General features: G+C 40.5%; 1 protein-coding gene across 1 annotated transcript; it reads left to right on the top strand.

Moving 5' to 3' along the window:
• Positions 1–8,328: 8,328 nt before the first annotated feature.
• On the top strand, positions 8,329–11,941 carry LOC109875626 (olfactory receptor 1496-like). Its single transcript, XM_031808642.1, has 2 exons — positions 8,329–8,422; positions 10,571–11,941. The coding sequence occupies exon 2, from the start codon at positions 10,585–10,587 to the stop codon at positions 11,524–11,526; it is 942 nt and encodes a 313-aa protein (XP_031664502.1). The 5' UTR covers positions 8,329–8,422; positions 10,571–10,584; the 3' UTR covers positions 11,527–11,941.
• Positions 11,942–12,588: the final 647 nt, after the last annotated feature.

Raw genomic sequence — 12,588 nt, 5'->3', positions numbered from 1 at the left:
CTGTCGGAGGTATTCAGTGTCCTGATGTAGGAGACACCTCACCTTCTTCCCTACTAGGTCCTCAATCTATAACACAAGTAGGTCCATACCACCATAGCCCTGAGTTCCCTGATCACCTAGTGGCTTCACAGTCTACTGCTAAACTAGGTCCCCATTTTTCTATCCCAGTAGGTCCGGAGCTTTCTGTCCTAATAGATCTAACACCCCCTAGTTCACTGTTTGTAGCCCAGTCAGGCCCCAAGTCACAAGCTCTGTCAAGCCCCAAGTCAACAGCTCTGGGCACTCAGTCAATTTCACCTGGACCAGGGGTCCAGCTCTCTCCCGCTTTTTTCTTCCTCTTGTTCAGGTGTGCAGCTGTCTCATTTCCTGAGATCTCCACCTGTCACTGCTGTGAGGATCCAGCTGATCTCAGCTCCTGACCAGCAGCCCTTTCCTGTCACTGATGTGGGGTTCTGGCTGTCTGCTTTCCTGAGATCTCCTGCCAATGCTGCTTTGGAGACCCATCCAATCTCAACTCCTGTCCCGGGGGCCTCTCCTGTCGCTGATGGGGCGACTTCCCTATCTGCAGTCCGGACACCCTCGAAGAGCTCTGCTGTTGCCGACCTGCAGTCTCTGGTTGATCCGGGGCCCTCATCTGGTCACTCTGTCCGGTGACCACCGCCCGTTGGTGCTTCCTGTCTGCCCTGCAGTCCTGCGGTCTCCATTCCTGAGACCATTGTAAAGCTCTGCCGCTGCGTCCCTGATGTCTCCAGTCCTGGTGTCCTCAGCTGACATGCCGGGGGTCTAGATGGCTCCTGTTCCTTCCCTGGAGGTCTTACAAGCCATCACTGCTGAGGTCCATGTTGCATGTTGCATGTTTCTGGGCAGAGAAGGCGGCAGAGACATTCTCTATCAGTTACTCGTTGTAAGTCCCACCTCTAGCCAGTGAGTTGTGGAGAAGCCAAGTGGACTGTTTGAGTTCTCCTCAGAAGACAAGTTAGCTGTACTTGTGCGTGCATAATATGAAACCATACTACTATATCTACAGATATTACTGGGTTAGAACTTAGAACCAAGAGTGGTCAGTGTGTGTGTGTGTGTGTGTGTGTGTGTGTGTGTGTGTGTGTGTGTGTGTGTGTGTGTGTGTGTGTGTGTGTGTGTGTGTGTGTGTGTGTGTGTGTGTGTGTGTGTGTGTGTGTGTCTGGATCTTCAATAAACACCCATTATCTGGAAACACTGCCTCTTCATTGTTCTTACCGGACATTCTGTAGTGGTTACAACCGGCCTAATAACAGCAATCTAGGTTTTCCCCTATCTTAATGGTCCTTCAAATCTACAACCTAGCCATATTTTCCAAATACTTTGTAGAATCACATTTGGTGGTGATTGCAGCTTTGAGTCATCTTGGTGAACAACAAACTTCAAATCTGCTTTGGTTTGGCTGTATGCTTGGGGTCATTGTCCTGTTGAAATGTACATATTCTCCCCAGTCTAAGGTTATTTGCACTCTGAAGCAGGTTTTCATCAAGAATTTGCCTGTGTTTGGCTCCATTCATTGTTCCCTCTATCCTTACGAGTCTTCCAGTTCCTGCTGCTGAAAAGCATCCACATAGCATGATGCTGCTAGCACCATGCTTCATGGTAGGGATGGTGTTATATGGGTGATGAGCAGAAAAAAAGAAAACAGGAGCAGAAAAACAGGCAGGAGCAGGGAAACAAACGCTGGTAGGTTTGATGAACCAAACAAACTGGCAACAGACAAACAGAGAACACAGGTATAAATACACAGGGGATAATAGGGAAGATGGGTGACACCTGGTAGGGGGTGGAGACAATCACAAAAACAGGTGAAACAGATCAGTGTGTGACACTATGATGAAACTGGCTCTCGTGAGGACCGCCACAGGAAAGGAAGACCCAGAGTTACTTCTGCTGCAGAGGACAAATTCATTAGAGTTACCAACCTCAGATTGCAGCCCAAATAAATATTTCACAGAGTTCAAGTAATAGACACATCTCAACATCAACTGTTCAGAGGAGACTGCATGAATCAGGCCTTCATGGTCGAATTGAAACCACTACTAAAGGACACCAATAAGAAGAAGAGACTTGCTTGGGCCAAGAAATACAAGCAATGGACATTAGACTGGTGGAAATCTGTCCTTTGGTCTGTTGAATCCAAATTTGCGATTTTTGGTTCCCACTGCCGTGTTTTTGTGAGACGCAGAGTAGCTGAACTGATGATCTCTGCATGTGTGGTTCCCACCGTGAAGAATAGAGGGGAGGTGTGATGGTGTGGGGGTACTTTGCTTGTTACACTGTTGGAGATTTATTTCGAATTCAAGGCACACTGAACCAGCACGGCTACCACAGATTTCTGCAGCGATACGCCGTCCCATCTGGTTTGCACTTAGTGGGACTATCATTTTCAACAGGACAATGACCCAGCACACCTCCAGGCTGTGTAAGAGCTATTTGACCAAGAGGGAGAGTGATGGAGTGCTGCATTAAATGACCTGGCCTCCACAATCACTCGAACCCAACCCAATTGAGATTGTTTGGATGAGTTGCACCGCAGAGTGAAGGAAAAACAGCCAAGTGCTCAGCATATGTGGGAACTCCTTCAGGACTATTAGAAAAGCATTCCAGGTGAATCTGGTTGAGAGAATGCCAAGAGTATGCAAAGTTATCATCAAGGCAAAGGGTGGCTACTTTGAAGAATATAAAATATATTTTTAATTGTTTTTTTAATTGTTTAACTCTTTTTTGGTTACTACCAGATTCCATATATGTTATTTCATAGTTTTGATGTCTTCACTATTATTCTACAATGTAGAAAATAGTCAAATTAAAGAAAAACCCTTGAGTACGTGTGTCTAAACTTTTGACTGGTACTGTATTTATATATTATATAAATTGTACATCCTATGACGGTGCCACATTGAAAATAAGGCCATTCTACTGCCAATATTTTGAATTCCTAGCAGGACAAAAAAATTGTCTAATTCACACACTTATCAAGAGAACATCCCTTGTCATCTCTACTGCCTCTGACTCACTAACACCAAATGCTTTGTTTGTAAATTATGTCTAAGTGTTGAAGTGTGCCCCTGTCTATAAAAAACAACAAGATCGTGCTGTCTGGTTTGCTTAATATAAGGAATTTTAAATGATTTATACTTTTGATACTTATGTATATTTTAGCAATTACATTTACTTTTGATACTTAAGTACATTTTAAACCAAATCCTTTTAGACTTTTACTCAAGTAACATTTTACTGGGTGACTTTCACTTTTACTTGAGTCATTTTCTACTAAGGTATCTTTACTTTTACTCAAGTATGACTTTATCACTGAGCTAAAGGCTAGAGCTGCCGCTTTCAAGGAGCGGTACACTAATCCGGACACTCATAATAAATCCCGCTACGACCTCCATCATACAGGCAAAGCGTGAATACAGGATTAAAATGGAATCCTCCTGCCCTGGCTCTGACGCTCAACGGATGGCTTGTGTTTACAATCTGTTTATCGCAGATTACTAATGGAAGCCCATCTGTGAGCTGCTCAGCGACACGAGCCTACCGAGTTAAATGAAAGCACTAGCTGTTCCGGAGTGCTTTGTGATTTCACTCGCCATAGCCGATGTGAGTAAAACCTAGGTTAACATTCGCAAGGCCACAGGGCCAGACGGAATACCAGGACGTGTACTCGGAGCATGCTCTGACCAGCTGGCAAGTGTCTTCACTGACATTTTCAACCTATTCCTGATCCGGTCTTTTTCAAGCAGACCGCCATATTCCCAGTGCCCAAGAACACCAAGGTAACCTGCCTAAATGATTATCACCCTGTAGCACTCATCTCTATAGCTATGAAATGCTTTGAAAGACTTGTCATGGCTCACATCAACACTATCATGCCAGACACTCTGGACCCACTCCAGTTCTCATACTGCCCCAACAGATTCACAGATTATACAATCTCTGTTGCTCTCCACACTGCCCTTACCTACCTGGACAAAAGGAATAACTATGTAAGAATGCTGATCATCGACTACAGCTAAGCATTCAACACCATAGTCCCCTCCAAGCTCATCACCAATCTCAGGACCTGACTGAACACCTCCCTCTCCAATTGGTTCCTGGACTTCCTGACAGGCCTCCCACAGGCGGTGAGGGTAGGCAACAACATATCCGCCATGCTAATCATCAACACGGGGGCCCAGTGTGGTGCCAGGACAACAACCTCTCTCTCAGCGTCAGCAAGACAAATGAGCTGTTTGTGCGCTACAGGACATAGAGGGGAGATTACGCCCCCATCCACATCGATGGGGCTGTAGTTGAGAGCTGTAAGTTCCTCAGTGTCCACATCACTAAGAAATGAACATGGTCCACACACACAGTTGTGAAGAGGGCACGACATCCCCTCTTCCTCCTCAGGAGGCTGTAAAGATATGGGCCCTCAGATCCTCATAAAGTTCTACAGCTACACAACTGACAGCATCTTGACTGGCTGTATCACTATTGGTACAGCAACTGCAAGGTACCCGACCGTAAGGCGCTACAGAGGGTGGTGCTTAAAGCCCAGTACATTACTGGGGCTGAGCCACCAGCCAACCAGGACCTCTATACCAAGCGGTGTCCAAAATAATTGTCAAGGACTCCAGCCACCCAAGCCAAGGAATGTTCTCTCTGCTACCACATGGCAAGCAGGTACCAGTGTACCACGTCTGGAACGAACACTACCCTGAACAGCTTCTACCACTATGTCAGAAGACTGCTAAACAAGACCGCAAAATATCTAATCAAATGGCCACCCAGATTACCTGCATTGACCTTTTTTTGCACAAACTCTTGCACTGACTCTATGCACACACACTGGACTCTACCCACACACTCACACAGACATACACTGGCACCACAACACACATATACACACACACACACACACACACACTACATACGTCCACACACACATAACATGGGCGCATATGCATACTGATGCCACAAACACACTCACACACACCACATACGATGCTGCTACTGTCTATTATCTATCCTGTTGCCTAGTCAAGTTATCCCTACCTACATGTACATAGTTACCGTACCTTAATTACCTTATACCCCTGCACATTGACTTGGTACTGGTACTCCCTATATATAGCCATGTTATTTTTACTCATTATTGTTAATCATTATTCCCTGTGTATTTATTCCTCGTTTATTTTTTAAATCTTTATGTTTAACTCTGCATTGATGGAAAATGACCTGTAAGTAAGCATTTGACTGTTAGTCTACACCTGTTGTTTACAAAGCATATGACAAATAACATTTGGTTTGGATTTGATTTTCCTAGTAATTGACAGATGACCTATGGACAGTGTCATTATGAAGAGAATGTCATTTTCGAGTTACAGCATATTAACTTTCAACTATAGATGTTGCTATCCAATTTTGGATATTCTAACGTTGTGCACATTCTGGAGGGTTCTCAGTACCTTCTGGGATATCGCTGAAGAACTGCAAAGTGGATAAACATGTTTATCAGAGGTCATTATCCACTTGATACTTTCATCCCCTGGAAAGCAATTAAAAACCACACACTGATGAGACCTAAAGGACACTCCGACCAAATGGAGCACTCTGTGGCCAGTGTCTGGAGGATAGGGTGAAGCAGATGAGGACAGCGCAGTAATTACCTCCCGTCAGACAACACTGATGTAACTCTGATGGAACTGGATGGAGGGAGGAGGGAGCCATGTACCCAATGTGGCCATGCGAACAATGGCAACCCACGTTTGAGGGGGTTAAAATTACTCTAGGCCTATATCGCTTTGTGACCTCTGCATGTAGCATTACCTTCCTGGCTAGGGCCTTATTGTAGATGAGAGCTTAGGTCAAATCAAATCCAATTTTATTTGTCAAATGCGCCGAATACAGCAGGTGTAGACCTTACAGTGAAATGCTTACTTACAAGCCCTTAACAATGCAGTTTGGAGAAAACACCTAAAAAGTAAGGGATAAGAAAAACAAAAAATTAAAGAGCAGCAGTAAATCACAATAGTGGGGCCTATATACAGGGGGTACTGGTACAGAGTCAATGTGTCAATGTGCGGGGGCACTGGTGTCGAGGTAATTGAGATAATTATGTACATCTAGGTAGGGTTATTAAAGTGGCTATGCATAGATAATAACAGAGAGTAGTAGCAGCTTTTTTGGGGGGGGGGATAGTCTGGGTAGCCATTTGATTAGCTGTTCAGGAGTCTTATGGCTTGGGGGTAGTAGCTGTTTAGAAGCCTCTTGGACCTAGACTTGGCACTCCGGTACCACTTGCTGTGCGGTAGCAGAGAGAACAGTCTATGACTAGTGTGGCTGGAGTCTTTGACCATTTTCAGGGCCTTCCTCTGACACCGCCTGGTATAGAGGTCCTGGATGGCAGGAAGCTTGACCCCGGTGATGTACTGAGCCGTCAACATTGTGTTTTTGAAATTTACAACATACAGTCTGTTGTACATAGAGTGAGTGAGGATGAAATCTTTTTCAATGACTGAGGAAAATATATTCAAAGTATACTTAATTCAGACTGATTCAAAAGCACAAAAATAAAAGTAGCTGGTTGGTCCATGTTATCACTATCCGTGTGTTAGGGCAGTAAATATCATAGCTAAAATGCTTTGTTTTCAGGGGATTTTTACTTAAAGTCCCACTCCAGGTATTTTTTTTACTTTTCCAGTTAAAAAACGATATTCCAAGTACAAATACAGTAAAGAACACACACTCAATGGTTACATTTAAAAAAAAAATTTTTTTAGTTTAGACATAACTGCGAAAATTAAGTGTTTGGCAATTCAAGGAGTTGGTCTGATTGTGTACTGTGATGTCATCGGCCTCCCCCTTGCTTGCGGGAACAATTGAGGAGCAATTGAGGACAAAAGAGAAAAGACCCACCCCCACTTGTGCCATGTCAGAGGACACCTGGACTACCTATTGAGCCTTTTGTTAAGTAAATGAGGTAATAAATGAGGTTCTACAGAGGCTGGCGGGGATCTTTAAGTGTTTTATATGGTGTGTGTGCGCGCTGTTTTTTATAGTTCTTCGGAAGAATACTTGCAATACTTGGCTCCCATAAGAATATAGATGAATTGCCCTGACCTAGGGTGTTGTTTTTTTCATCCAAACTGAATACATTTCATTGAATCTCCCCCAAAAATTGACCTGTTATGTTTGTTAGCCAATTATTTAAATCTTTGAGCTGCATTCTGTGTATTAAATGTGCTATGCAAATAAATTAATTGTTGTAATTATTATTATTATAAAATCCTGGACATTTCTAAATAACCAGCAATAACCAGCAACCAAACCAATCAACTCCAGCCACTTTAATAATGGGAATTGATGGAAATTGATGTAAAATATATCACTAGCCACTTTAAACAATGCTACTTAATATAATGTTTACATACCCTACATTATTCATCTCATATGTATACGTATATACTGTACTCTATATCATCTACTGCATTTTTATGTAATACATGTATCACTAGCCACTTTAAACTATGCCACTTTGTTTACATACCCTACATTACTCATCTCATATGTATATACTGTACTCGATACCATCTACTGCATCTTGTCTATGCCGTTCTGTACCATCACTCATTCATATATCTTTATGTACATATTCTTTATCCCTTTACACTTGTGTGTATAAGAAAGTAGTTTTGGAATTGTTAGGTTAGATTACTCATTGGTTATTACTGCATTGTCGGAACTAGAAGCACAAGCATTTCGCTACACTCGCATTAACATCTGATATCCATGTGTATGTGACAAATAAAATTGATTTGATTTGATTTGAACCTATAAACAGTTTGGATCAAACGACAACACCCTTGTTTAGTCAAACATAAGATAAAACTTTTTTTAAACGAACTATCCCTTTAATGTCAGGGCCCTAACTATCCCTTTAATGTCAGGGCCCTAACTATCCCTTTAATGTCAGGGCCCTAACTATCCCTTTAATGTCAGGGCCCTAACCAACAAAAGTATTGCTCACTGTGTGTGATCCTGTACCAAGATGTTTTTCTCATTAAATATATAAGTTGATCAATTAAAATGCAATTCATTTGTGCAGTTAAATATATTTTTCATGTCACTACTATATTTGACATTGTTTCAGCAGTGTTATTGACACGGTGTGTCTAGGAACACACAGATTACAGCTAGTGTCCTGTGGGATTGTAATACTCAACATCAGTCAAATATGTTGCACAAATAACTGACGTCATGTTTTTACATGTCTTAACAAAAAGACACTTGATGCAACATTTTCATTCACTTCTGCCAACCTGGGGAGGTGCAACACTGGCAGTGTTGGATTGAGAGGGACATTTCATTGCATTTTTATTTAACCTTTATTTAACTCTCAGACTCTCAGAAACAGGTAAATCATGCACACTGCATTTTCTTTTTCTGAATAACTCTTAATTTATGGTTTCTCCTTTAATTATTTTCTTTAAAATGTGTTTATTGTATACATTTGTTTCCTTGTTTTGAATCATTTCCTGTTGAGTTATTATTGTTTAATTCAATAACTAGGGATCACTGGAAATAAGTTGTCTGAAGGTACAATGATATTTAGAAATAATGTATAGTAGGCTAGTTAAAGACATTTTATTAGTTCATTATCAAATCATTTCTGTGTAACATTTAAGTACCTTACTGTGATTGTTTTCAACACTGAAACTGAAAACGAGCTGTTATTGGAAGAGCGGTTTGGAATTCTCTTTCTTATTGGTCTACATGGGGCGGCAGGTATCCTAGTGGATAGAGCGTTGGACTAATAACTGAAAGGTTGCAACATCAAATCCCCGAGCTGACAAGGTACAAATCTGTTGTTCTACCCCTGAACAAAGCAGTTAACCCACTGTTCAGAGGCCATCATTGAAAATAAACATTTGTTCTTAACTGACTTGCCTTGTTAAATAAAGATTAAAAATAACTAATTTGGCCAAAACTCAATCCCACCAAAACAGGTAGAAATTTCAGGTGGTCTTTTCAAACTGTTCGTACACTGAAAGGGTATTAACATAATTTTCACAATTTCATAGAATTATTCCGACCTCATAGTGTGGAAATATATGTAAAACACAGGGAATTACCTTTTTGACCGCAACAGGCCTTTAACAATTCTCTATCCAGTTTGAATAATGACATGCACTTCCTTCTCAGAGGTAATTGTTCCCTGACGTCCCTGCTAGTCGGGACATGGGAGAACCTTAATGCTTTTAATTAAACAAATCAAATTACCACATTCATACAATGGATAAGAGATTAATGTAGATCATATTTACTAAGTGTTTGCACTAGGTGGAATTTAAAGGTTGTTGAGAATAATAAGTCATTTCGATGAAGAATAAATGAAGACAATTTCATGTTTTATCTTATTTATGTGTGTTTTCCCCTCAGAACACCAGTCTCAACGTCAACAGTGAAGAGGCGACTCCGGGATGCTGGCCTTCTAGGCAGAGTTCCTCTGTCCGTGTCTGTGTTCTTTTGCCCATCTTAATCTTTTATTTTTATTGGCCAGCCTGAGATATGGCTTTTTCTTTGCAACTCTGCCTAGAAGGCCAGCATCTCGGAGTCGCCTCTTCACTGTTGACATTGAGACTGGTGTTTTGCAGGTACTATTTAATGAAGCTGCCAGTTGAAGACTTGTGAGGTGTATGTTTCTCAAACTAGATACTCTAATGTACTTGTTCACTTGCTCAGTTGTGCACGGGGCCTCTCACTCCTCTTTCTATTCTGTTTAGGGCCAGGTTGCGCTGTTCTGTGAAGGGAGTAGTACACAGCATTATACGAAATCTTCAGTTTCTTGGCAATTTCTCACATGGAATAGCCTTCATTTCTCAGAACAAGAACAGAATGATGAGTTTCAGAATAAAGTTCTTTGTTTCTGGCCATTTTGAGCCTGTAATTGAACCCACAAATGCTGATGCTCCAGATACTCAACTGGTCTAAAGAAGGCCAGTTTTATTGCTTCTTTAATCAGAACAACAGTTTTCAGCTGTGCCAACATAATTGCAAAAGGGTTTTCTAATGATCAACTAACCTTTTAAAATGATCAACTTGGATTAGCTAACACAACGTGCCATTGGAACACAGGAGTGATGGTTGCTGATAATGAGCCTCTGTACGCCTATGTAGATATTTCCAGCAGTTTCCAGCTACAATAGTCATTTACAACATTAACAATATCTACACTGTATTTCTGATCAATTTGATGTTATTTTAAAGGACAAAAAATTGGCTTTTCTTTATTTTAAAAAAAAAAAATGTGTTTTTCTTTAAAAAACAAGGACATTTCTTAGTGACCCCAAACTTTTGAACGGTAGCTTATGTAAATTAGATATTTCTGCATTTAGTTTTCTATACATTTGCAAAACAATGTATAAAAATGTTTTCACTTTGTCATAATAGGGTGGGTGAGAATAAAATATACTTCATCCATTTTGAATTCAGGATGTAACAAAATGTGTAATAGACAAGTGGTATAAATACTTTATAAAGGCAATGTTTCTTGTCTTTTCAGAATTCAAGACAAACATGGACAACACATCTGTAACAGTATTTACCATGACTGCGTATGCTGTCATGGAAAATAACAAGTACCTGCAGTTTTCGATATTTATGTTGTTGTATATTTTGATCATCTCTTTCAATTTGTTGCTGATTGCTGTGATATGCTGTCAGAGAGCTCTGCATCAACCCATGTACGTGTTCATATGTAACTTAGCTGTTAACGGACTATACGGCAGCACTGGATTTCTTCCCTCAACTCTGATTCTACTTTTGTCTGAGACATATGAGATATCGTTGCCATGGTGTCTAATACAAATCTATTGGGTACATACATATGCAGTGGTTGAATTTCATATTTTGGCTGTCATGGGATATGACCGGTATGTTGCCATCTGTTATCCACTACATTATCACAGCATCATGTCTATTCCCAAGATGTGTAAACTTATTGCATTGGCATGGCTATATCCCTTTTCTCTCTTTCTGATGTACTTCAGCTTTACTTTGAGATTGAGGTTTTGTGGAAGGTTCATACATTTTAAATGGTTTTGTGTCAACTTTGAATTGGTGAAAAATGCGTGTTCTACTACATCTTACCATAGTGTTGTAGGACTTGTGCTAATAGCTTTCCTTATGATCCCACAGCTCCTCATGATTATATTCTCATATGCACACATTTTCAGGGTCTGTCTGAAATCCTCAAAAGAATCTCAGGTCAAAGCACTGAAAACGTGCATCCCTCATTTACTTTCAGTAATAAACTACTCTATTGGAGGGTTATTTGAAATAGCTCAAAGTAGATTTAACATGAGTGGGACATCTTTTATGGTTCGGATCATCATGTCACTATACTATACATTGCTTACACCATTGATAAACCCTGCAATTTACGGAATGGCCAATCAAGCCATCAGAACGCATGTCTTTAAAAAATGCTGTGTGTCTAACAGGTTGGCCTCCTGTTAAAAATGGGTTAGACACAGTTCTAGTCCTGTAGACAAAGTTTTCATGTTGTCATCATTATTAGTATGATTACTTGTATGATTAGAACTACTTCTGCCACTGTCTGCCCTGTCTCAGAGAGCTGCCCTTCACCTCTGTTGATTTTTTGTTTAGCTGTAATCATTTATGTATGTATCTAAATACACAATTGGTCAAAAAAGGGCTCCATGTGGGTTTTCTTAGTCAAGGTTTTATATTTAATATCTTATACAGCATACAGCCGCATCAGTCACCAGACTACATTTTAGTCTGAGGCCTACTGTACATAGAGAATGAGACAGAATAAGTTCACATTTGCTAAGTGATGAACAATAATTGTAACTTATATATATTTCATGAATTTCTCTGTCAATTTAATAATAAAAATGAAAAGTAACAGATTAAACAACTGTGTTTTTTTGTGTGCGATTTCCTTTATTTTGGAAATATCAATCATCAACCTAAATCATGGGTTATCTACAGTATGTATAAACGAATACAAGAGTTTGTAATGATCAAAATGGAAAATATAGACTGGCTGTAATCCATCATTCCTGAAAGTTTTACTTTGCTTGACAAATGGCTGATGTTAGTAATGATGATTGGGAGCCCTTGCATTGATGCGCTATTCACATTGGCCCCGATTCCAACCCAGGGTAAGCACACGCAAATGGAAAGTCATTCCTTTTTATGTACTTTTATCTCTATGCATATTCTGACCTTGAATTTAAGCATGAGAATAGCATGCTATTCACCCGTTGGCTCAGGGTGGAGATTTAAGAAATGAAGGTGTGGTGGAGGTGTCTACAGATGAACCCTATTCTGACCTTCACTTCATTCCCTCATAATCCCACCACCTTTATGCGTCAAGAAACCTTGAATAAGGTCGAGCAAACCTGCCGGTTTCTCAGTAGAGAAAGCATCTACTTTCTTTTTTTTCTGACAGAAATAATAGCATTCTCCATGCACTGTAATTTATAAATGGATAAGAGCAATATAAAAGAGCTAGGAAAATAAGTAGTCCGTTAGGAGAAGGGGATTGTGAAT

The sequence above is a fragment of the Oncorhynchus kisutch genome, linkage group LG28 (genome assembly GCF_002021735.2).
Source record: "Oncorhynchus kisutch isolate 150728-3 linkage group LG28, Okis_V2, whole genome shotgun sequence".
Taxonomy (NCBI): Eukaryota; Metazoa; Chordata; class Actinopteri; order Salmoniformes; family Salmonidae; genus Oncorhynchus; species Oncorhynchus kisutch.
The sequence above is the reverse complement of the archived record's forward strand: the minus strand, read 5'-3'. Positions and strand labels throughout refer to the sequence as shown.